A 27006-nucleotide genomic window follows, 5' to 3' on the forward strand; every position below is an offset into this window, starting at 1 on the left:
CCTCCTCACCACAGGGGGCGATGCCGCCGGACAGCCAGTCTCACCGCTCTCTGATCCGGAAGCTGCTGCAGGTGTAGTGACAGCAATCAGTGAGAGGGTGAGTATTGTGTGTAATACAGAGTGTGCTTTATATAAACCCTCTAATACAGAGTGTGTGTAATACAGGGTGTCCTTTATATAAATCTTCTAATACAAAGTGTGTGTAATACAGAGTGTGTGTAATACAGAGTGTGCTTTATATAAACCCTCTAATACAGAGTGTGTGTAATACAGGGTGTCCTTTATATAAATCTTCTAATACAAAGTGTGTGTAATAGAGGATATCCTTTATATAAACCCTCTAATACAGAGTGTGTGTAATACAGGGTGTGCTTTATATAAACCTTCTAATACAGAGTGTGTGTAATACAGGGTGTCCTTTATATAAACCTTCTAATACCGAGTGTGTGTAATACAGGGTGTCCTTTATATAAACCCTGTAATACAGAGTGTGTGTAATACAGGGTGTCCTTTATATAAACCTTCTAATACCGAGTGTGTGTAATACAGGGTGTCCTTTATATAAACCTTCTAATACAGAGTGTGTGTAATACAGAGTGTGTGTGTGTAATACAGAGTGTGCTTTATATAAACCTTCTAATACAGAGTGTCTTTCATATAAACCTTATACAGAGTGTGTGTAATACAGAGTGTCTTTCATATAAACCTTATACAGAGTGTGTGTAATACAGAGTGTCCTTTATATAAACCTTCTAATACAGAGTGTGTGTAATACAGAGTGTGCTTTATATAAACCTAATACAGAGTGTGTGTAATACAGAGTGTGCTTTATATAAACCTTCTAATACAGAGTGTGTGTAATACAGAGTGTGCTTTATATAAACCTTCTAATACAGAGTGTCTTTCATATAAACCTTATACAGAGTGTGTGTAATACAGAGTGTCTTTCATATAAACCTTATACAGAGTGTGTGTAATACAGAGTGTGTGTAATACAGAGTGTGTTTTATATAAATCCTCTAATACAGAGTGTGTGTAATACAGAGTGTGCTTTATATAAATCCTCTAATACAGAGTGTGTGTAATACAGAGTGTCCTTTATATAAACCCTCTAATACAGGGTGTGTGTAATACAGAGTGTGCTTTATATCAACCCTCTACTACAGAGTGTGTGTGTGTAATACAGAGTGTGTGTAATACAGAGTGTGCTTTATCAACTTAATCAACCTTCTAATACAGAGTGTGTGTGTAATACAGTGTGCGTTATATAAACCCTCTAATACAGAGTGTCCTTTATATAAATCTTCTAATACAAAGTGTGTGTAATAGAGGGTATCCTTTATATAAACCCTCTAATACAGAGTGTGTGTAATACAGGGTGTCCTTTATATAAATCTTCTAATACAAAGTGTGTGTAATAGAGGGTATCCTTTATATAAACCCTTTAATACAGAGTGTGTGTAATACAGGGTGTCCTTTATATAAACCTTCTAATACAGATTGTGTGTAATACAGGGTGTCCTTTATATAAACCTTCTAATACAGAGTGTGTGTAATACAGAGTGGGCTTTATATAAACCTTCTAATACAGAGTGTGTGTAATACAGAGTGTGCTTTATATAAACCTAATACAGAGTGTGCTTTATATAAACCTTCTAATACAGAGTGTGTGTAACACAGGGTGTCCTTTATATAAACCTTCTAATACAGAGTGTGTGTAATACAGGGTGTCCTTTATAGAAACCTTCTAATACAGAGTGTGTGTAATACAGAGTGTGCTTTATATAAACCTTCTAATACAGAGTGTGTGTAATACAGAGTGTCCTTTATATAAACCTTCTAATACAGAGTGTGTGTAATACAGAGTGTGTGTAATACAGAGTGTCCTTTATATAAACCCTCTAATACAGAGTGTGTGTAATACAGGGTGGGCTTTATATAAACCTAATACAGAGTGTGTGTAATACAGAGTGTCCTTTATATAAACCTTCTAATACAGAGTGTGTGTAATACAGAGTGGGCTTTATATAAACCTAATACAGAGTATGTGTAATACAGAGTGTGCTTTATCAACTTAATCAACCTTCTAATACAGAGTGTGTGTGTAATACAGAATGTGCGTTATCTAAACCCTCTAATACAGAATGTGCTTTATATATTTATATAAACCCTCTAATACAGAGTGTCTTTTATATAAATCTTCTAATACAAAGTGTGTGTAATAGAGGGTATCCTTTATATAAACCTTCTAATACAAAGTGTGTGTAATACAGAGTGTCCTTTATATAAACCCTCTAATACAGAGTGTGTGTAATACAGGGTGTCCTTTATATAAACCTTCTAATACAGAGTGTGTGTAATACAGAGTGTGCTTTATATAAACCTTCTAATACAGAGTGTGTGTAATACAGAGTGTGCTTTATATAAACCTTCTAATACAGAGTGTCTTTCATATAAACCTTATACAGAGTGTGTGTAATACAGAGTGTCCTTTATATAAACCTTCTAATACAGGGTGTGTAATACAGAGTGTCCTTTATATAAACCTTCTAATACAGGGTGTGTAATACAGAGTGTCCTTTATATAAACCTTCTAATACAGGGTGTGTAATACAGAGTGTTCTTTATATAAACCTTCTAATACAGAGTGTGTGTAATACAGAGTGTCCTTTATATAAACCCTCTAATACAGAGTGTGTGTAATACAGGGTGTCCTTTAAATAAACCTTCTAATACAGAGTGTGTGTAATACAGAGTGTGCTTTATATAAACCTTCTAATACAGAGTGTGTGTAATACAGAGTGTGCTTTATATAAGCCTTCTAATACAGAGTGTCTTTCATATAAACCTTAAACAGAGTGTGTGTAATACAGAGTGTCCTTTATATAAACCTTCTAATACAGGGTGTGTAATACAGAGTGTCCTTTATATAAACCTTCTAATACAGGGTGTGTAATACAGAGTGTTCTTTATATAAACCTTCTAATACAGAGTGTGTGTAATACAGAGTGCTCTTTATATAAACTCTCTAATACACGGCTTCGGCTTTTGCCACCCGGAAGAACGCCTATAACTGTTGTGACATGGTGAAATCCCCTATAGAATAGTGGAATGTCTGGCTGTATAGAATTTCCAACCATAAACCTTATGCTTTCTCAAATATATGTGAGCTATAGGGACCAGACTAAGATGATAGGATAAAATGTCATTAGTCCTTAAGGAGTTAAGTAGCCATTTTCCCCCAGTTCATCCAATTCTTTAAAATATAGTGATTATCTATTGTTATATATGCATTGTTATACCATACTAGAGAATTCTATTTATATTATTTATAAATCTAATACGGCTTTGATCATGTTTAAGTGTCCTTGTTACAAAGGGGAGACTGAAATAGAGGCAGCATGGGGCTACTCTCGGATCCAAACCGCCGGGAGGCCCTGTCCCGCATTGTTACCCGTCTGAACACCCCTCTCTGGTGAGTAAACATTTCCAGACAGCTACTCCAAGTCATCTTAGTGTTAATTATATTTTATTAATTAGAATGTTATTAAATGTGCCTCAGAATATTATTGTTTTTTTCTTCCCTTGGTCTCCACTATTTGCACTCACCTTAAAGAAAGCATCACTTAAGCAAAGGACAGTACTATTCTTAAGGTTCTTCATTATGATTGATTCTGGAATACATTCTGGAATACAAGTGTTATCTCTGTTATGAGTTGTAGATATAATGTATCCTTTTCCATCATGTCTTTTACAGCATCATCTGTTATCTGATTGGCTTAGGCTGGTTTCTGGGCCTGGCATTTCATCCATTTACCCTGCGGTCTTATATATCAGAAAATTCAATGGGATCCACCATGGTGGAAGAGCAGTTCGTGAGTAGTGACCGAGCTCTTTCCTACGCTCGGGAGTTTGCAGCGCACAAAAAGGCAACAGGGTAAATCTTCCCGGGAATTAAGATAAGTTACATGACAAGGTGGCATAGTAACACGGCAGCCTCATTCACTGGTACATCACTGTAGAGTACAGACCTGTGATATGTCCGATAACGTGACATATCGCCTGGTATTTTATTTGTTCCCGAATAAATATCGGGAGGGAAGTAAGCACAGTAGCGTGCAAACCTGGCAAGGAGGGAAGAGAGCAATTTGAAGGGGAAACCCAGGCAAAAGAAGCGAATAGACAGAGCAGTAGAGAGCGCTCTAGTAAGCACAGCAATAAATATTGGCCTATAAAAAAAACACAAATAGAGAAAACAGCACAGAGTTATATGAGGACATTTATCTGTATTCCAGGGAGCAGCAAATAAAAAGGAAACTCAAGGTGTTCTGGAGGGTTTTTTTGTGGCTGGCATCCTTTTGGGAGGGTTGTGCAATTTCATCAGCATTTAGTTTAGTATTTTTTTATTTATTGTCTTTGCTGCTGTGGAAGTAACGTATATATACTCTGTGTCTTTCTTAAAATCATGACTTTCTGTCATGATATAGCAAAAACATGTAATTCTGTGACATAATAAGAAAGCAGCACGATGAGGCTCTCTCATAGAGTACTCAAACATGATAGAGCAGCAAAGCTCCTCTTCAGTAGAATTTGGTGAACTGACTGAATACTTGCTCTGAATGTCCCCACCTGCAGGGGGTCTCCTGTTTCTTGGCTGGAAAGGACAATGCGTGGCCTTGGATTAGAGGTGTACACACAGAGCTTTGTGCGCACTCTGCCCTTTCCCGATGAGGCAACAGAAAGATACGTAAGTATTTGTTCATTTATTTCCTGAGAAGTGTGACAGTGGGTGTCTTATAGTAATGAAATTATATTGTGATATAAATGTGTGCTTTGCAATTTTTCTGGAAGGTTTTCAGTAGGAAAGTCCCCTACTGGTCACTGGTAGCACCTCTTCCCCCTCTTCTTCTTTGGTTGCTGAGTTTAGTAATCTATTTTTATGTTGGCTTTTTAAAGGGGTACTACTACTCCTCCTGTATGTGAGGTAACCTCCCCTGTAGCAGTTAGGGTGCCAGTATGCCCACAGTGCTGTCCCTTATGTGTGCTTATTTGGGCAGATTGACACAAACCCCCTGCATGTGCCGGTAAGCTCTTTGAGGTACATATTGCAAATTCGAAAATCACATTTCATCTTTAGCAATACTCACCTTGACCAGTTTGGGGCAGCATTCATTGACTAATTGTGTTGGCTGACATCCTTACTTGATGAACTCCATCCAAATATAGAAGTTTATGGTGCTTAGAGTGCCCCTTTAAAATTTTATTTTTGGTACCTAGAGTTAGAGAAGTCTATGGATGTGAATCTTTAGCTGTTCCAGCAATCTGGAGCATCTTGAGCATGTTTGTCAGTCACCTAAGTTTTTCAAAATTTTATCGTATAATGTTTTTATAAATTACCTTTAAATACATTTTATTTTCACCCAAGTATGCGATGCAGACCATTATCGTATTTCTAATTTCTACAAATTGTTCCCATAACAAATACTGATAAAATCCTTCTTGTTCTGTGTTAAAGGGACACTTTAGACCCTCAAAAAAACCTTAGCTTGCTAACGTGCTTTATGTGTACAGTGTGTCCTCTTTGTTTCAATTTACAAAAAGTGCATATTTCAATAGAAATTGGATCTGCTACATCCATTAGCTGTCAGTCAGAAAGACAGTCAAGTTACTTCCTGGTTTGTTTAGCTCTGTGGAACTAAACTCAAGAGGCATCAATTGCACACAGCACCTGCCTTGCAAAGACTTCTCATTCACCTGCATTGGGAAGCTTGTGATTGAACAGACACAGAAAGTCTAGCTGTTTTGCGATATACCTCCAATGGAAATGCATAATCAAAGGAACACTTTAGTGGTAGGAATATAGATGTATGTGTTTCTCTGCCTCAGTGCCCCCCTTCCCGAGGTGTAAAGGGTTAAAAAAAACACATTTATTTTGCTCGTCCTCTGCCAGAAACTAGAGGCAGCCTGAACCCTGCAATGCAAAATCCAAAAAATGCAATGTTTTACATCGCAAGGATAAGGGAACAGGAACATTGCACCCAGCCCACTTCAATGAGATGAAGTGGTCTTGGTACCTATAGTGTCCCTTTAAATATATACATGTTTGTATTGGTGGTATATCCACTTAACATTGATTTTATTTTTATTTTGAATGTCCCTTTAATGTCATAGGTTTGTGGCGGCTTAGTTTAAGCACCCATCATTATTATTATTATTGTTATTGGAATTTATATAGCACCAGCTTACTCTGCAGCACTTTATAATGTTACAGAGGGGGACATTTAACAATAAATAAGACAATTACAAAATGTTACAGGAACAATAGGTTGATGAGGATCCTGTACAAACGAGCTTGCAGTCTAGAGGCATGCCAAACTTAGAACTCTATAAAGCATGTGTTCCTAACCCTGGCCTTATAGCTATTGTTGGACTACACACCACATCATTAACTGAAAGCCCATTGTTTGCAAAGATTTAAGGTGCGTCTATTCTAAACTCAGCCGTCTTGCTAGGTCTGGACTTCACTACTGCCTCTTACAGAAATGCTTAGAAAAATGCTGGCATAGTGTAAAATTATTCAGATTGTTTATTAGTTATGTATTTAACCGTTTCTCAACACTTCATAATATACTGTGTTTTAACGCATTACAGGTGTAAATAATACATTATTTCTACAGTATGGTGTCTCTCTCTATTTTAAACATCAAGTAATGTCTCCCAGTCTGTGAAACTACAATAAATAGCTTTAGAATGGATTTTGCAATTTGCAGATAAGATAGAATGTTGTCTACTCTTACTGGTATAGACTGAATACTATGGTGTCCACTAACCTCCGAACTCTATGTTGTAAGCTCTCCCGAGCAGTTTCCTCATCAACATATTGGTTTTGAAACAATTTACAATGGTCTCATTTATTGTTAAATTTCCCCCTTTATAATATTCTAAAGTGCTACAGAACAAGCTTGTGCTATGTAAAAGCCAATAGTAATAATAAATGGTAGTACAGTTCTCGTGCATTAAAATGGCTTGGGAACGAATTGTATCTTTCATGTTTCATTCTTTTGTATTGGTGAGTTTAATAATTTATATTCGTTGCTGCAGATGGTTAAAGGCACCAATGTGTACGGCATTCTTAGAGCCCCACGGACAGCCAGCACAGAATCTCTGGTCCTGAGTGTGCCCTGCAGTGAGGGCCAGAACAATAACCAGGCTGTGGGCCTCCTACTGGCACTGGCCTCATACTTTCGAGGTGAGACATTTGTGCAGTTAAACGTAGGATGTGATACAGGAACCCCTACTACTCAAAGCGAAGACATAAACTTACAACCTTTTTATTAGCATTGGCTGCATAATCCAGAGCATCCTATTGATTCATACCCATGACGTTCCTGGTTCTGTCTCTTGGGCTAGCTCTAACTTTCTCTTACCTAACTTTATTCAATCCTCAACCCATTATAAAAGCTCTGACAGGCACTCCTATAAAGTTTGAACGGCACCGATTTCCAAAGAACTGTTTTAATCTTCTAATTCTTTGGAAAAACACGTGCAGCTAATAGAAATGTCATGTCCTTGTATCCATAGGGCAGATCTACTGGGCTAAGGACATCATATTCCTGGTGAACGAGCACGACTTGATCGGGATGGAGGCCTGGCTGGAAGGATATCATGATGTGAATGTTACCGGTAAATACTGAGGCCATTGCACCAGCCAGCATTTGCATAAACTGGCTAGGAATGGGTTAATCAGTTGAATTAGTTTGTTTACTGTGATAGTGATATTTTTGGGATGGGGAGGGTATTTATTCACATAACACTCCAAACACTCCACGTTTAGGAATGTGAAGGATTATTAAGGCAACACTACAGTGTCAGGAACACAAACATGTATAGTGGTAAACTAACTCTTTAGGTCCCCGGCCTCCTTAGATCGCATAGGAAAATGAACCTTTTTTCCCACATCGCACTGGTCTAGCTGCAACTAACTCCGCCTCGATGGCTGAGATAATCAATCTTGATGATCTAAGCCAATCTAATGCTTTCCCACTGGGAGGCTGTGCTGCGCATGCTATCTCTATCCTCATAGAGATGTATTGAATCAATGTATCTCTATGGGGAATGGAGGTGTTGAATGCCAGTGCTGCACACTTCAGGGACAGGGTATAGACACCAGAACCACTACATTAAGCTGTAGTGGTTCTGGTGACTGTAGTGTCCCTTAAATGCTTCTAAGGGTAAGTGCGGATTTGTTTAATATTCATTTTTGTCAATAGTTCAGGGATGCATAAAAACATCATCATATAAAGACACCTGTGTGGGGGCGGGGCTTGGCTCTGAAGGGAGATGGCCGCGTAAATCTTTCCTGCTCCACTGCCTCGTGTAAATTTGAGCTATAATCCCAATACATCTGCTAACAATGGGAAAAACCCAGACCCTCCACCTCCCAGAAGGTTCCTGAACCCAAAAAGGATCTCTTACCCCATCACTCCGCAAATACCTCTCAACACCGGGGAACCTGGCGTCCCAGGCCGTGTCAGAGGAGGCCTCTGATGATCAGGGCGATGTTTCACCATGTTTTTTGCTGGAGGACCGGATTTTGCTCCCGGAGGAGAGGTACTGGATGACCCTATTGCGAGCCCTGCTGACTCGCGCTGATATAGCAGCACACTCCAGACCTCGATAAGAGCTGACATCCAGGCACTCCGTGAAGACCTCCAGGGCTTGACCGATTGAGTGGTCCGCCTGGAGGCCACGTCATATGCTCCACACGTACCAGGCACTCACCTCGTAAACATCTGAACGTCGGGCAGAATACCTGCGGGGCCTCGCTCTCCACGTGGAAATCTGGAAAATCAACTTCGAGGCTTCCCCTATTCTGAGGAATCCCATGCGCAAACTGTGCAATAACCTGGAGGTAATCTTCAGAACTATAAAAGTATATAAATAAATGAAAGGTAACTGAAGTTTTACGGAATATAAGGAAGTATTATAATCAGATAAATTCACAGTGGCTGCTTCACAACACAATGATAAACGACTGATAGAATAATGCCAAATATAATAAGGGTATGTGTGAGCGCTCCAAGATAACCCTAGATACGTACCAATTACGGAAAAGCGATAAAACACTTATGTATACACGATATATTTCATTTAGATAATGCAGTAAATAAATCAGTAAGTATCTACTGACAATTATCTCTCAAAGATGATCAAATGAGAGAAAGAATCAGTTCAAAGATTAGTATTCAATCAATATATATTTGCACACTATATAAACTGAATGGAATTCGCAAATGGATAAATCACAGTAAATAATGCATAAACCCATCTGAACTATTATAAAAATGTGCAAAGATGCATTTATTGAGAAAACTTCAAAAATTCAATAGGATATTCTAGTAGATCCACAAAATTAAAATCCAAACAAACTAATGAAGTTTGCTCCAGAGGGTGGGCCCCTCTGCTGGAGTTGGTACTGAAACTATTGTATCCAGACTTGTATACCTTGTTGAACTATATTGGCTACTTTTAGATCGATACTTTTTTATCAGTGATTGATAGGTCTTTGGACCGATATTTATTTATTAGTGATTAATGTAGGTTGCTTTATTATGTATCCAACACTTTTTATAGATCAATAAATGCATCTTTGCACATTTTTATAATAGTTCAGACGGGTTTATGCATTATTTACCGTGATTTATCCATTTGCTGATTCCATTCAGTTTATATAGTATGAAATTATATATTGGATTGAATACGAATCTTTGAACTGATTCTTTCTCTCATTTGATTATCTTTGAGAGATAATTGTCAGTAGATACTTACCGATTTATTTACTGCATTATCTAATTGAAATATATAGTGTATACATAAGTGTTTTATCCCTTTTCCGTAATTGGTACGTGTCTAGGGTTATCTTGGAGCACTCACACACACCCTTATTATATTTGTCAATCTTCAGTACTTTGCTTTCCAGGGACCAATCAACTAAAATAGCGTTCATTAGAGCGCACCGTGCACTGTGCCCCAGAGGACCGTCAGAAGCTCCGCCACAGGATGTGACTTTCTACTTTGAGCAGTTTGCCGAATGGGAGGCTATCCTGCAAGCTGCTAGAGAGGCTAGCACAATTCGCCACCTTCAATCCGAGCTCCAGCTCTATCCCGACCTCTCACCTGCCACACTCCACTGTAGGAGGATGCAAAGGCCTTTTACCCGGGCCCTATAGTCAAACGGGGTCAGATACAGATGACTCTTCCCAACAGGACTGTCCGTTACTGGCCCTGTGGTGCTCTGATCTCATGCCGACTTGGTTCATCTGGGGACCTTGATCTCCCCCCACCACTGAACCTGAGATGGCCAGACCCGACAGAGTTCTACTCACCGTCAACAGGCCGGTCTACTGACCTACCACAGACCCCGCCAGATGACGTCCAGAAACCCAGCTTAAACTGCTACCACCAATACCCGGGCAGGATCCCATGTGCCTACAAGTCCCTGCTGCGGAAATGTCCCCTGACGTGCCTCAGATCTCCCCTCTTGTTACCCACTTTTCTTGTGTCCTACGCTTTCACCACAATGCTGCTTCCTTATGACTTGGTATGCATTGATATAGAAATCATGTTCTTAATGCATGTTTAATTTCCGTTGCATGGCGTTCTGTTTATGTTTATGGTTTTTTTTCCACACCTAGCTGAACAACGCCTGATGTCACCACACCTAGCTACTGTGCATGTCAAATTCCGCCCTCACACTCACCTAGACACACACTGCAAAGATATTCCCCTACAACATTGTGATGCCCAACTGTGTATGTTCTCTCCCCTATGGCGACAATGACACGCTGTGCGCGTTATGAGGGACTTCCAGTGCCCCACTTTTGCTATATTCCTCACCCTCTCCCACTCCTTCATCTCTTCCCCCTCTCTCCTACCCCACAGCCTGGAGCTAATGCAGAGATACACTACTCTCTTGGCCGATGACATTGTAATGCATCCGCTAGTCACTGCACACTGGATCTCATGGTCAGGATAGCGGCTATCTCGCTGTGCTGTTCACCTTGTTTACTATGAGTGGAATATTGTTATGGTTTTTACACGTACTCTGCTCTCACTGTTGTACATGAGCCTGTATCTCTAATGCTTTAATATCGCACAATGTTAATTACTGTTTAAATGGGCTCTGAACTTGACCTATGCTCGATTACCTTTTATATGACACCACGTTCCTAGGCATCGCACACAGACGAAGCCTACATAATGGGTACTGCTAACATGACCTGACTACCCCTGTAGCTCCAATTTTCTAGCTTTGGGATTGTCATACTGTTTGAGGAGCTTTTAGACTGAGGTATTGTGACACAAGGAAGATACTTGTTCCACGAGAGCTTTACTTCTTAACAGCTATTCACCGGACACTTGAACCTTTGCTGCCCCCCCGAGGTGGTTTTATTAACGAATAGTATTAGAGAGTGTGGGCTTCTCAGACTCAGCAGGTCTAAGTGGGAACCTCGACCCGCCTCCGTCACTCCTACCGATTACGACTTAGGGTTCTATTATTCAACTTGCTATTCTAGCTTTTCCATAACGGGGGCTGCTCACTTGGGCTCTTTCTCCTACCACTTCCACGCCTAGCAATTGTCTTCTGTCGCTGACCCATCCACCATGCGGCCTGGGACGACTGAGCATAGTAGGGCTCTATTCTGCCAGGGCAGCTGTATACCCATGTCGAACCATGCCTCTCCCTTACTGTAACAGACCTGAAACTGATATTGATTAACGCAAAATGCCTGAGAAAACGCTCTCTTGCGCTTTTGGAGTTTAAGGCACGAAGAGCACACATAGTATATGTACAGGAAACCCACTTTAAAGAAGGCTCTTCCCCAGAACTGACCAATCACATTTACTCCATGGGTTATTACAGGAACAACCCACAGGGCAAATAAAAGGGCACCACTATCCTCATCCACAAATCCATCCCCTTTCACCATTGCGCAACACTTGTAAGCCAAGATGGGCGTTACATTTTCCTCAAGGGGGAGATTTTAGGCCACAGATACACGTTTGCCAATATTTACGCACCAAACTCACGGCAACGCTGGTTCATGAAGGCCACGCTGAAACAACTCATGACCTTTGCGGAGGGCATCCTGATTTTGGTGGGTGACCTTAACATTGCCTTACACCCTCAAACGGACACTTCTATATGCACATCGACAGTCCCAGAACACGTACTCCATACGATCAGGAATCTCTTACATACTCACAGACTGCTGGAGGGCTTTACACCCAGATTACTCACACTATTCTATAACCCACTGGACTATTTCTTTGTGCCTTACTATTTCCTCCACGTGGTATGCAAGCCCGATTACTACCCAATGACCTGGTCCAACCATGCCCCACTCTCGGTGAGCCTGACGTCCCCGCTATCCAGACCCAAGACAATCAACTGGAAACTGAATGAGGCGCTACCTGAGAACCCACTGGTCTCACAGGATGCACACACTGCCCTGATGGACTATTTCTCTGACAACACGACTCCTGAGGCTTCTCCCCCGACTGTTTGGGAAGCACACAAGTACACCATTAAGGGATTCTTCATGGAACTGGGAGCCAGGATCAAATGGGAAAGTGAGGAGAGGGTGCACAAGCTTACCGAGGACATTCAAAGATTGGAGCTCCTGCATAAGTCCCGGACGATCCTGGACACCTTTGAACTGTGAACCCACAATAAAGCTCATTTCTATCTACAGAGCGACAAATGCAGCAGACTGCTTACCTGAATGATCAACAAACAGAAATTGAAGTCCTACATAGCCCACTTACGGGAGGACAGAGGCTTGCCACACAAACCATGGTAGCTAACATCGCCCTGATCCCTAAAGAGGGCAAGGATCTGGAGCAGTGTGCCAGTTACTGGCCCATCTCGTTACTGAATTGTGATCTAAAACTAGATTGAATCCATAATTACCCAGCCTCGTGAAGTCTGATCAAGTGGGTTTCGTCCCCCATCGGGAAGCAAGAGACAACACCACACGCTTCATCTCCCTGATATACCAGGCTCATATAAATGACGAGAGCCCTCTCCTACTATCCACAGATGCAGAGAAGGCCTTTGATAGGGTGGGCTGGAACTTCCTCTTTCAGACATTACTGGTTATTGGACTGGGCCCGCACATGCACGCCTGGATGGCAGCCCTTTATGACAACCCGACGGCAAGGGTCTGCATTAACGAGGCTTACACCGAGCCTTTCCGGATCAGAAATGGCACATGCCAAGGCTGTCTGCTGTCGCCGCTGCTGTTTGCCCTGGTTCTTGAACCACTACTGTACACAGTGAGATGAAACCTCAGAGATTAGGGGGGTTTGGGCTTGGGCTGGCAAACATAAAATAGCTGCATACGCAGATGACTTGATGTTTTTCATGACCTCCCCCGAGACTATGCTACCAAACATCATGCAGGAATTTGACCTTTACAGGGAACACTCCAACTTAAAAATCAATTATTCTAAATCGAATATATATATATATATATATATATATATATATATACAAAAAGGAGGTGGACTAGGTGGTGCTGTGTAGTATTAACGTGTAGATTGGAAGTAAGTTTTAGCTGCTGTACACACTCTGTGGGTACTCCTTACACCCCACCACACATAAGTATTCACCAAGACAAAAAAACTTAGGATCTAATAGGTGTTACCACCTCTCAGACCTTCAGTTTTTAGAGTGCAGCGCTATATCCGAATGAGAGGTGAGTGAATTCCTCTCCAAAGTGTATAAAACACTTGCCCTCTATGTAACACTTAGTATATGGTGTACATACAAAGGAAACAGAAACAAATATACAAATAACTGTGCAGTATATTAAGTAGTGTCCCAAAAGGTTTTCGTGAGTTGTGCATATAAATAAACTCACATTTTTTAGAGCCTTTTCCAGTTATAAGGCTCTAAACTTCCAGGCGACTGTTTCTTTAAGGGTAGATCACACGACCTCTTTCTCAAAGGAAAAATGCGTGTGTTCCTCTCCACATCATATGTAATAGACACAAATAATACAATCTAAGTGCAGTATCTTAGATAGTGATGGTAAATGCAGGTAAAATAGTAAGTGTTCACCTTGTTTAGAGCCTTTTGGTAACTGGCTCTAAGTGTATAGGCCTAGTGTCAAGTTGTGTGGTGACACTACCCTTTCCCTGGAATCACTTGTGCAGGATGCAGTTGGAAGTATAAAAATCCAAATTTATTACAGAAAAAAGAAATATAAAAAACTGATATTCTAGAAAACAAAAACAATAAGCACATATAAAAACAATACTAATTTATTTAGTGGTCTATAATATAGGTCCCACTTGTAGCCAACTATAATATAGGTCCCACTTGTATCTAAATCGAATCTGCTCAACGTCTCCATCCTGCTACCAAAGCCGCTGGAGTGCACAAAAACTTTGAATTCCAATGGACGGAGAGAGCCGTGAGGTACCTGGGTGTGTGGATCACTAAAGATCTCTCCCAGCCTGGTTGGCAGTTCCCGACTTTCTTTTATACTACCATGAAACCCACCTGCAGAGGGTACTGGAGTGTGCCAAGGACGGGGTGGTTAAGCCATGGAAGGACGTTGAGCAATCCCAGACGGGCGGACCCTTGACAGCACTGATATGGATGAACCCCAAGGTGGGTAGGATGAAATCGGGCCAGCAACCATGTGTTAGGGCCACTTTGGAGATATGGCATAGTATATCACCTAGATTGAGGGGTTCCTGTCCCCTTTATACCCTTTCACTAACAAGCCTGGGAATGGAGGGTTGGCACATGCTTCTTTCCTCATGGTTAGGTTCAAGTTCGTCATATGCTCAGGGGACATGAGCTCAAGATACTGAGGGGACTTACTGGAGGGAACCATGGGGACCTTCTTACATACACTCAAATACGAACAGCTGAGCATGTTCCATATACAGATCCACCACAAATCTGACATATACAAGACACTCACCTCCTTTGAACGACAATGCATCAACCCCGACCCGCAGCAGCATGACATATCACTTTTGTACTCTCTACTGCACACACAACTGGGTACATGGGGAAGTGGGAAGTCGCCCTGGGTAAAACCTTTACCTTAAACCAATGGGGGAAGGTCTGCTACACCACTGCGGATTAGCTAGCAAAACTCAGGCGTATAAGGGCCTGACACTCTGGTACAGAATGCCTCATCTCCTCCAGGGCATGAATCCTGCTCTGGACGGAGACTGTTGGCTATGTCGAACTACATTAGGTACTTTCTTGCACATCTCGTGGTACTGCTGTAAAATCAGGCCCTTCTGGTTGGCGATTAACACCATCCTACAGAAATTTTCGGATAACTCCCCCCACCCTTCTGACCAGCCCCTTTTTTTCCTGCATGATACCATCACCTTGACAGCTAGATACAAGAAATCAATGTCCATTCGAATCTTAAACACAGCCAAACAAGTAGTGCCCCTCTACTGGAAACAGGAGACATTCCCCCCCCCCTCCCCCACACTGACATTGTGGTTAGAAAAAATGGAGGAGCTGAGGTTGCTCGAAGAACTGACATTCATGGCCCAAGGACGCACCCAATCTTACACTGACATCTGGACTCATTGGCTAATGGTCGCATATCACGCTGACTTTCAGGCCCTGCTGACGTATAGGACGGGGGGCCCAGTGGGATAAGGGGTGTCGTGTTGCGGGCCACGTGCACTTCCTAGCTGGCGAAGAGCAGGGGAGGTCTCTCTCTATTCCATGCACTCCAGTCTCACTTTGACAGGATACCCAAGCGAAGGGAGCAGTAAGGGACACTCCTGACTCAGGCTGCATTATTGGTTAGAGAATTGACGTGACTGACGTTTGGATACAACCACCTTTTTATACCCTTGAAAGCAAGTTCACCCGAACGTGGCATCACTCTTGTTTAAGTAAGAATGCTAAGCTTGTACAACTCGCTTCATAATTGAATTGCGGACCTTGGAGTCCTTACTTATCTTTATGTTCTATGTTTATTTGGACATGCGTGGCTGTCTGATTTTAAATGTAATTAATGGAAAAATGGTTTCTCTGAAATTCTGCAAAAACTGCACCTGTCCTACTTTGAACACAGAGACTGATAAAAAGATTTTTATCAAAAAAAAATATTAACAAAAAAAAAGACATAGACACTTTGGTTTTAAATACTGTAAGACATTAATACATTTTCAGACAAATATTTGGTAAAACAAAATACAACAATTTCAGTTTCACTTTAATGTTTATTAATATTGAACGGGGAGCAGCCACTTGGCCGATTCATGATAATGAAAGGCAATTAATTTAACAACCTCTGTTACTCAAATGGTTAAAGGAGATACGACCCTAATCTAATGTCCGGTGTTATCTCTATCCAGAGATCAAGTCCTCGGTGATGATGGGTCGAGCTGGTGCCATCCAGGCGGCTGTGTCTCTGGAGCTAAATAGCGACGTCATCACCAGCTTCGATGTGGTGGTGGAAGGGCTCAACGGGCAGCTGCCTAACCTGGACATGGTGAACCTTTTCCACGCCTTCTGTCAGAAGAGCACTCTGCTCTGCACCATCCAGGGCAAGGTAATTATGTCAGTTGTGACTGCTTACTCCTCCTTGCTCTTCACTCTCTTTGATACTGCTCTGCAGTCAGTGGTAGCCTCCTTCAGGGATGCCTGACACAACTACACAGCTTTCTATCACTCATTAATCTGACTTGGACATACAGCGAGTAGGATCATTTCACTGTCCTGTATGTGAGATTCATATTATCCTGCTTCGTCCTCTTCATGTGACATTGATCTACTCTGCTTCCATTTATGTACAGCTGCAGCGCAGTGACTATGACACCTTCCAGGGGTATGTTCACAACCTGCAGACCATGCTGCTTATGGTGCTGAAGCAGGGCTCTGGCCGGCCACAGGGGGATCACGGCCTCTTCCTGCGATACCACATTGAGGCCATCACCCTACGTGGAGTCAACAGTTTTCGTCAGTACAAATATGACTTGAACATTGTGGGAAAGTGAGTATTTGTCTTCTTTTACTGCAAGTTATCTGTTCATTGTTTCCCAGACTTTCAAGCAAATAATGACTTTCATCTATTTCAATCCCCCAATCAAGAAGATGATTAACACATGTATAGAGGTAGTTGGCTTTGTTTTAATTTCCTTATAATAAAAAATCATGGGTCTCACGAAGCACCATCGCTCACTGCAGAGCTGTTGTTTTTTTACATTACATTCCTATTTCTGAGACTCCTGCACTAAGCAAGGTAGATCTTAAAACTGCGGCAGGTATAAAGCTTTCCCTAACTAGTGCTGACAAAAGGTGGTCCCACGTGCTCCCCGTGGTTTAGGAGATTGCTGTACACAGTCCCATTCACAGAGCTGCAAGGAGAAGGAAAGATAAACTAGCATATTTCAGAAATGTCTTCCATACTCGAAAAAGCTCATATTGATATCAAGCAATCAGCAGTAATCCTCACGGTATGAAATTCCTGCATGTGCTTTAATGCGTTTTAAATCTCTAAGTTTACCTTGCTTAATATGGATGCTCTAAGTTGGCATTTGCCAAGAAAATAAATTCTGCAGAATTTAGTTACACAACTTTAGCTTTTATGTCCAATTGCCACAAGTAAAGGGAATGAAACCGAATGAACCATTACTGCGTCTCACTGCAAAACAGTGTTTCACCAAATGCTTGTCATTGAAAAGCAGCGAATTATAATGCTCTCTTGTCGTCACATTGTGTGTGTGTTGGTGTTCTGCATTGACTGGCTGAAAATTGTTCAGCCGTTTACTTGTTGCTGCCAAATGGACACGACTCTGCAGAGAGGAATCTATAAGTAGTATTATTATTTTTTTTGCTTATTTTTATTCTGCAAAATACATAAATCATTGTCAATATAGTGTGGATGGTAGGGGGGCATCTAGGACATTATCCCTGGAAAAGAATTCTCACCAGATGGTAGGATATTTGTTTCACATTGTTCTGACCTGTGTCGTTAAAGGGACACTATAGGCACCCAGACCACTTCGGCTCATTGAAGTGGTCTGGGTGCAGTGTCCCTATTGCACTTAGTGCTGCAATTTTAAACATTGCAGTTCCAGTGAAACTGCAATGTTGCAATGTTTACATTGCAGCACTAAGTCTGTCTCCAGAGGCTGTCTACCAGACAGCCACTAGAGGCACTTCCTGGATGTTAACTGACTTTTGATCCGGTAATTGAACCTAGACGTCCTCACGCTCTGCATGAGGACATCCAGCGTCAGCTATTTCCCCGTATGAAAGCATGTTGGAGGAGACAGAGCTGCAACCCAGCACCGTGGGACATTGGTGCTGGGGTCAGGTAAGTAAATTAAGGGTTTTTAACCCTTTATTTACCACCGCGGGGAGGGGTGCGAGGGAGGAGGGAGGCAGAGAGAGCTATAATACCAGGAATACAGCTTTGTATTCATGGCACTATAGTGTCCCTTTAAGCTGGCAGACCATCTGGGAGAGGAGTAGTAGAATTATTGAAATTTTCGATTTTCCATTTGGTGCTAGATGAGCCTTTTTTATCTTAAATTGGAACAATTCCTTGAACAGTGTATCTTCCCCTCCTCCCAGCAAACCAGTTATTCTGTTTAATAATGCAGCAGAGGTAGATAAAATACACTTCCCTCCGAAGCACTTCCATTTTCAGGATGACTTTTCTGCTCCATAATGCTTTTACAGAGAAGTACGGTACCAGCACATGTACGCTGGAGCAATCCTTCTGTAGTGCTGAGATATTTGTATTCGCAGTAGTGACCATAGCTGACACCAATATCGAGTTCATGCAGAGATACATTTTAACACTGTTTTTTTGGAACAGTAAATTAGAAATCTGCAGGTTAGTGCGTTCATGATTTGCCATTTTATGAGAAAGGCTGCCCTCTCATTCTTGCGTCTTGGCTCCATCTTTGTGGCATTATTAAGGACATGTTTTGAAGCTGAACTTAACCACATATAATTTGCATGCTAACTTGTTTAAAGCAACTGATCTGTTTTTATTTCTTTTTTTTTTCTCTCCAGGACCCTTGAAGGGATGTACCGCAAACTGAATAACCTCTCAGAGCGTTTACACCAGTCGTACTTCTTTTATCTGCTGCCTTCCCTTTCGCGTTTCGTATCTATTGGCATTTACATGCCAGCCATTGGCTTCCTCATCCTAATTCTCATCCTCAGAATATCCTTCTATAATAATATGCTTGTTATTTAAGCTCTTAAATTGATCCCATACTGGGCAGTAGTTCTCTAGGATCTGCTTCTATCCGCTGTCTTACTGGAATGTGAACGGTACGTGAGAGTTGGACTGACTGACAGAGCAGCTACCTGGCCTGTACTATGGTCTAGTTCAGGGGTAGGCAACCTATGGCACTTGTGCCATGCACGGCACTCGAGGTGTCTTTGCACGGCACTCAAGGCTGCTAGAGCTAAACAGGCTCTGGCCATTTAGGAGTCCCAGTGATACTTCAGATATCTGCTAATACGAAAAGGTGGTGAAGGACAATCCTCGATTTATGCATTGCAGCACAATGGGAATGGGAATCCACACTGGAGTAGAGCAGCTGCTGTTGCAGCTCCTGTCCTTGAGCTGTACCTGGCCAGCCTGGTCCCCACTGAAACCCAAAGGAAGCCACCCACACTGCTAGATATACACACAAATGCATAATACACTCCCCTAAAACAAATAATAGGAACAGTCACACACACAATCCCCACAAACTCAACACCACTAACAATCCACATACATGCACACAACCCCACATGCAGCCTCTCACGTGCACTACCCCAAACAGCCCCACACATACACACACTACCAAACACACAATGTGACATATCTATCCACACACACAATTCCAATAAAGCAGCCCCAATACACATTCATAGGTATTATGCACGATACCAAACTACTTGTTAGGCTGCAATATTTTACAAGGTCTGTAACCCTTAAGCTGCCATGAACTTATGCAGTTAACACATCTTGCTTTTCTTTGTCTCTTTGTACACTCACGGCAGAGAACAATTAATGCAGACCAGTCATGTTGACGTTTAAGAAAGTAGTGTGTATTTAATGCGTGTGCATTGTATATTAGAAAATACAGTTTTTCTTAGGGGTGTATACCACAGAAGGCAAAATCAACCAATCATAGATATCCAGTGCAAAAAGTATTCCTATAGCATTACGTATTGCTGTAAATCTACTGTGCATGTCTAGCACGTCTTCTCTTAACTAATGTACATGACAGTCTTTGATTTAGTTACCCAATTAAAATGTGCAGGTGCTCAGAAAGAATGTTATGTTTTCCAAAGGCAGGATGTTTATACAAGATAGTGGAAACTAGTGTCAGGCACTCACACAGAAAAATATGGTATATTTAAAGAATGCAAGTTTAACCCTTTCAAAGCATGAATATCTTGTATTATAATCAGGCCTACCGACCATTCAGTCTTTCAAGCCATGTATATAGTATATACTTTTAGCTAGTAATAACAAATACAGAAGTAGACAGCAGGACATTAGACTGACACCCTGTAACAAAATGTAAATATATTTATAACTCTGTATGTCTAGGGGAATATTCACTAAGCATTGCATAGGTAAATCAATTTATTCTCCATCACTACTCATGAATATATACAATATAATAGCTCATATACGCACAAATAACTGCAGTACAAATAACACAAGCCGAATACGGCAACATACATACCTCAATTTTAAAAAAAATAGGACCGGCAGGCTACAGGACATCTCAACCCTATTTTGGCACAGTGCTGCTAAAAGGTTGCCTACCCCTGGTCTAGTGAATGGGCGGGAGTAAAATTCACGCCTTCAGAGTGATCGTTATGCCAGATTTCAATTTCTGTTTCTCTTAAAGTAGAAATGCTACTTATGACTGGGGTGAGTTACATGGAGAACAGTTTGTAGGAGATCTGATCTTGAGGCTTGGGTTAAATGGCAGTAATCGTCCTCCTATTTAAAGGGACACTCCAAGCGGCTTGAGAACGTATATGCATAGTAACGCTTACCTTAGCTTGCTTGATGCCCATGCTGTGAAGTATCCGTAAGGCAGATCCTAGACTCTACATTCAGCTACCAGATAGACATTCCCATATGTTTCCTTGCACAATAATGCGTGCAGAACACTCACATCTGCTTGCCTAAATGTTTAAATACATTTATTTTTTTAATAAAGGATCATTGCAATGCATATTTCACAGTGCATTACAAAACAATCCAGCCTGCAGTACACCTTCCATTACTACATTTAGTAAATTCACAGCAACCATGCTACATGTACCCTGCAGTAGGGGTGGTAATACCAAAATAATAGTTTGTCATGTGAGCTATTGCATTCTCTTTAACTATTATATTACTCCTTGGACCTATGGATTAAGCTGAGCCGTTCCGGAGCAGTGACAGAAGATGGAACGGCAGAAGGAGAAGATCAGGTGTGAATTTGTTTGGGAAGTGACTTGTGAATGACTTGAAATCGCAAGGGCTGATGTGTTTTAAATGCTAGATGTGCAAGCCAAATTATGCTTAAACACTCAGGTTTCTTGTATATTTATTCTCCTTAATCTTTTCCATGCAGGTGGCTACCTGGTGACAGTATCTGCTTAAAGTCACCAAAACAACCTTATCATAATAATAATGTAGTTTTTGTGTAGATCATGCCTCTGAAGTCACTGCTCAGTTATCTACCATTTAGGAGTTAAATCACTTTTGTTTCTGTTTATGCAGCCCTAGCCACAACTCCATGAAAAATAATGGTTTCACTTTCAAACAGATCATACTTACTTTAAAGGACCACTCTAGGCACCCAGACCACTTCAGCTTAATGAAGTGGTCTGGGTGCCAGGTCCTTCTAGGGTTAACCCATTTTTTCATAAACATAGCAGTTTCAGAGAAACTGCTATGTTTGTGAATGGGTTAAGCCTTCCCCCTAATCCTCTAGTGGCTGTCTCACTGACAGCCGCTAGAGGCGCTTGCGTGATTCTCACTGTGAAAATCACAGTGAGAGCACGCAAGCGTCCATAAGAAAGCATTATGAATGCTTTCCTATGTGACCGGCTGAATGCGCGCGCAGCTCTTGCCGCGCGTGCGCATTCAGCCGACGGGGAGGAGGAGAAGAGGAGGATCGGAGGAGGAGAGCTCTCCGCCCACCGCTGGAAAAAGGTAAGTTTTTACCCCTTTCCAGAGCCGGGCGGGTGGGGGACCCTGAGGGTGGGGGCACCCTCAGGGCACTCTAGTGCCAGGAAAACGAGTATGTTTTCCTGGCACTAGAGTGGTCCTTTAAAAGATTTTATTTCCTACTCTATAAATTGAACTTTAATATATACAGGAGGCTTCTGCAGGGCCTAGCAAGTTTTTAACAGAGCAGGCGATAATACATTTTACAGAATTTGCAGTAAAGTAGGTGTAAACATTAGATGACTCTTTACAGGAAGTGTTTAGGAAGGCTGTGTAAGTCACATGCAGGGAGGTGTGACTAGGGCTGCATAAACAAAGTGATTTAACTCCTTAATAAGAGAGAATTGAGCAGTGAGACTGCAGGGGCATGTTCTATACACCAAAACTGCTTTATTAAGCCAATGTTGTTTTGGTGACTATAGTGTCCCTTTAAGTACAAAAATTAGAGAAAGGCACTGCAGTCAGAAAAACACGTCCTTTATTGTAACATCATGATATTTCACAAAATTTCAGCTTCAAGCCATAGCCAAATGATTTAACTGGTTTATCCTGATGCTATGATAAAAGCTGCCCTTTTCCATTTGCAGTAGTGCCTCCTTTTCTTTCTTGGATACTAAACATACATAGACTGGAAGAAATGTCATGTCCTTCTTAACTTGTGTCTTTGACCTGGTTTTGTGATATTTTATAGAGCTCTAAACCTGGGTTTCTGTCCCTTGCCACACCTGTTGTTATCTGCCATGCCACGGGACTGAGCCTCTATTACCTCCCAACGCTGAGTCAAGAGATGGCCACGGACCACTTTCCAGTGTCTGAATCAGAGGCTGTTGTGCTCATCAGCATTGCTATATATGTAGCCGGACTGGCCCTGCCGCACAATACCCACAGGTACTAATGTAGTAATGGCGGTGGGCTGGCACAATCAATACACCATACCGAATGATATAACACCGTACCGGGAACTACCAGGTCTATTGCCACTCATTGTAGAGATCTACAGACCAACAATGTTGCATAGGTGTTACCACTCACCATTCATACCTATAGTACACACTGGATTGGCATTACCCAGACTGCGATAATGCTAGCATCACCCACTGTACGGTTTATAGCACCACCTTTGTTAGCAAGGCCTCTTTGGCACTTCATTCTACCACAATGTCACCCTTTTCGGTCTAAGTGCACCCACACATATTATATATATATTTTTTAAAGGATAAGTAGTACCGGTAGGTCCTTCTTTTGATACCCTATATGTATACATAACACAGTATTAAATATCAATATAATATTAAAAATGAACAAAATTGAAAAATAAACTGTTTTCTCAATTTTACATTTTATTTCTGCACTAAAAGAAAACTTAACTAAAGAACTGTGTTCCCAGCTGACAGAGGGACACCGATATCCAATGATGGCTGAGGATCCCTGGTACCAGCAGGGATTTAACAATGCTGGTACTTTTAATGCATGACCGTCTATGCCAGTGTTTTCCAATTGGGGGTTTCATGATGTTGATTTGCTATCTCAAAGGGTTCCACTGTAAAAATTAATTGGGAACCCCTGGTCTATGCCATCAACAGGATTTAACGCCCTGCACTGTGTGATGGCACAGAATGTCATGCGGTTCTTTACATCTAGGACAGATCCTGCACTGACAAACACAATTAAATTTACTGTGTCCGTGAACGCCTAAAATACTATTTCTGTGGTATTCATAGATGTACTGAGTGAGTATTATATTCATACTGGTGTAGGTTCTGTTTATACTCACCGGTTATAAGTACTGACTGGATGTGATTGCATTTATATTCCTGATTTGTAGTGCCTGAGTATTCCATTCATACATGTGATAGAATACAAGTATATTTTTATCATACTTGGCATGGGCCTTGTCAGAGTATTTTATCCGCACACATATATACTGCTATGTGACTGATGTGATCTCCTGTGGTCTTTCCTTCACAGGACTCTAACAGGGGCTGCATCAGACCAGGGCTGGATGACATTGAAGCTTATTTCTCTCTTGTACTTGGCTGTCCAGCTGGGGTGTATTGCTCTGATTAATTTCTCACTGGGATTCATATTGGCTCTTACTATAGTCCCTGTGGCAGCTATTGTCCAACCTACAGGTCCCAAGTAAGTGCATTCATTTACTACCATGAATCAATCAATTTAAAATGTATAATAAGTGCTTATCTGCTTTCAGGAACTAAGTGTAAATGGATAGTGTGCCCATCTGTTACCAAGAACCCAATGTAAATAGATAGTGTGCCCACCTGTTACCAAGAACCCAATGTAAATAAATAGTGTGCCCACCTGTTACTAGGAACCCAATGTAAATAGATAGTGTGCCCACCTGTTACCAGGAACCCAATTAAATGATTAGTGTGCCCACCTGTTACCAGGAACCCAATTAAATGATTAGTGTGCCCACCTGTTACCTGGAACCCAATGTAAATGATTAGTGTGCCCACCTTTTACCAGGAACCCAATGTAAATGATTAGTGTGCCCACCTGTTACCAGGATCCCAATGTAAATGGATAGTGTGCCCGTCTGTTACCAGGATCCCAATGTAAATTATTAGTGTGCCCATCTGTTACCAGGAACCCAATGTAAATAGATAATGTGCCCGTCTGTTATCAGGATTCCATTGTAAATAGATAATGTGCCCGTCTGTTACCAGGAACCCAATGTAAATAGATAATGTGCCCATCTGTTACCAGGATCCCAATGTAATTAGATAGTGTGCCCGTCTGTTATCAGGATCCCAATGTAAATAGATAGTGTGCCCGTCTGTTATCAGGATCCCAATGTAAATAGTGTGCCCGTCTGTTATCAGGATCCCAATGTAAATAGATAATGTGCCCATCTGTTACCAGGATCCCAATGTAATTAGATAGTGTGCCAATCTGTTATCAGGAGCCCAATGTAAATAGACAGTGTACCAACCTGTTATCAGGATCTCAATGTAAATAGATAGTGTGCCCTTCTGTTATCAGGATCCCAATGTAAATAGATAGTGTGCCCGTCTGTTATCAGGAACCCAATGTAAATAGATAGATTGCCCTTCTGTTATCAGGATCCCAATGTAAATAGTGTGCTCACCTCCTACCAGGATTCCAATGTAAATAGATAGTGTGCCAATCTGTTATCAGGAGCCCAATGTAAATAGCTGCTCTCAGAAATATGGGATAGTGTTTGATGAAAATAACATTGATCTAGTGGACAAGTATGTAAATACCAAATGTATCATCTGGTGGTCATTTCAGGTTCCTACACGCAACGCTTCTTGTCCTGGTCACACCAGCGATCACCCTTCTAGGAAGCATCTTCCTGTATCGAGAGCTCATTGAGTACCCAGTCACGGTGCTCGAATGCTGGCAGATTTTCCTTCAGGCTATTGCCGGGGGCATGCTTGATCATTACCTCTATGGATCCTTACTTTTCCCATTTATTTCCTTCTTCGTGTACCCTTGCTGGCTGCAGTTATGGAATGTAGTCTTCTGGAAATAAAATCAAAGCACATGGTGTCCTTCAAAACCCTTCATTTCTCAGATTGGGTATGGTAAACCATAGCTGAGAAGTCCTCCAGGCTGGATGAGAAGAAGCAAGGTTTTTGCAGCTTTCATGTCTCATGGTCTCTGACACAACAGAGTTCCCTCTAAAGTCACATCTGATGGAGATCAGCCTCAGGAAGAACTGAATTTGGTTATGTGGAGAGGTGAAGGAACAATCGTATTAAGGATGAGGAGAGCTGGGTGTTGATTGCATGGGATTTTTTGTCTGAATGTTTTGTTTTTTTATTCTGAGAGAGCATTTGAGATTATTCACTAAGACCTGTTTGCCATGAAATCAGCAAATGGACAGCAGAATGTAATTGTTGATTTATCGGCCCCTCTGGTTAAATTATTTTTTCCCTCATTGTATTTAAAATCACTTGGAAAAAATAAATTAACTGCTTGATCTCCAAACACTTTATTTGACAAAAAAAAAAAAAATAAACAATACTTTTTTTTGGTATCCTTTATTATTATTGTTTTATGTTTGTCCTAATTCTACCTGATGTGACTGGAAGCAAAGATAAGGTTGGAGGCAACACATTCCTTTATTTTACAAAAACCCTCTTTCTTGGCAAGGCTTTTATAAAGCTTACGGAGAACAACCTGGTATACTATAATAAATTCTCAGTTAGGCCCTTATTCTAGATTCTCATTCCCAAATGAGAATAAATCGTTAATAGCTAGAGGAACAGCCAAGTATGTGACATATTTTAATGTTGGCTTAAAAGACAGTCACCACTGCAAGCCTGGTGGGTTCATGACCAGGGCCGCCATCAGGGGGTGACAACCGTGACAGTTGTCACGGGCCCGGCGGCCCTGGGGGGCCCGGACTGCTCTGGCAGTCCTGGGCCCCACTTTCTTTCTATGCACACATAGATAGCGAATATCGCTATCTATGTGTGCAGCCGCGGGCCTCCCAGCTTCCTGTTACCGCAGGGGGGGCCCAGGCAGCACACAGCCTCTTCTCTTCTCCACCCTGCTAATAACTCTCGCGAGACCCGGTTGCCATGGCAACGCTCCGCGGGTCTCGCGAGAGTTATTGGAGGAGAGAAGAGGAGAAGCTGTGTGCTGCCTGGGCCCCCTCTGCGGTATCAGGAAGCCGGGGGGCCCCACCATGCCACCGGACCACCGGGGATGGAATCTTCCCCCTCCCTAGACACAGGTAAGCAGGGAGGGGGGGGAGAAACAATTTAAT

At 41.7% G+C, this 27006-nt stretch overlaps 1 protein-coding gene across 1 annotated transcript; it reads left to right on the top strand.

Moving 5' to 3' along the window:
- GPAA1 (glycosylphosphatidylinositol anchor attachment 1) lies at positions 1-26268 on the top strand. Its single transcript, XM_063450994.1, has 13 exons — positions 1-97; positions 3364-3475; positions 3758-3937; positions 4636-4747; positions 7102-7249; positions 7582-7683; positions 16411-16607; positions 16852-17048; positions 19082-19235; positions 21431-21505; positions 22939-23135; positions 24216-24386; positions 25521-26268. The coding sequence occupies exons 2-13, from the start codon at positions 3402-3404 to the stop codon at positions 25762-25764; spliced, it is 1851 nt and encodes a 616-aa protein (XP_063307064.1). The 5' UTR covers positions 1-97; positions 3364-3401; the 3' UTR covers positions 25765-26268.
- Positions 26269-27006: the final 738 nt, after the last annotated feature.

This window comes from Pelobates fuscus, chromosome 4, assembly GCF_036172605.1.
Source record: "Pelobates fuscus isolate aPelFus1 chromosome 4, aPelFus1.pri, whole genome shotgun sequence".
NCBI lineage: Eukaryota > Metazoa > Chordata > Amphibia > Anura > Pelobatidae > Pelobates > Pelobates fuscus.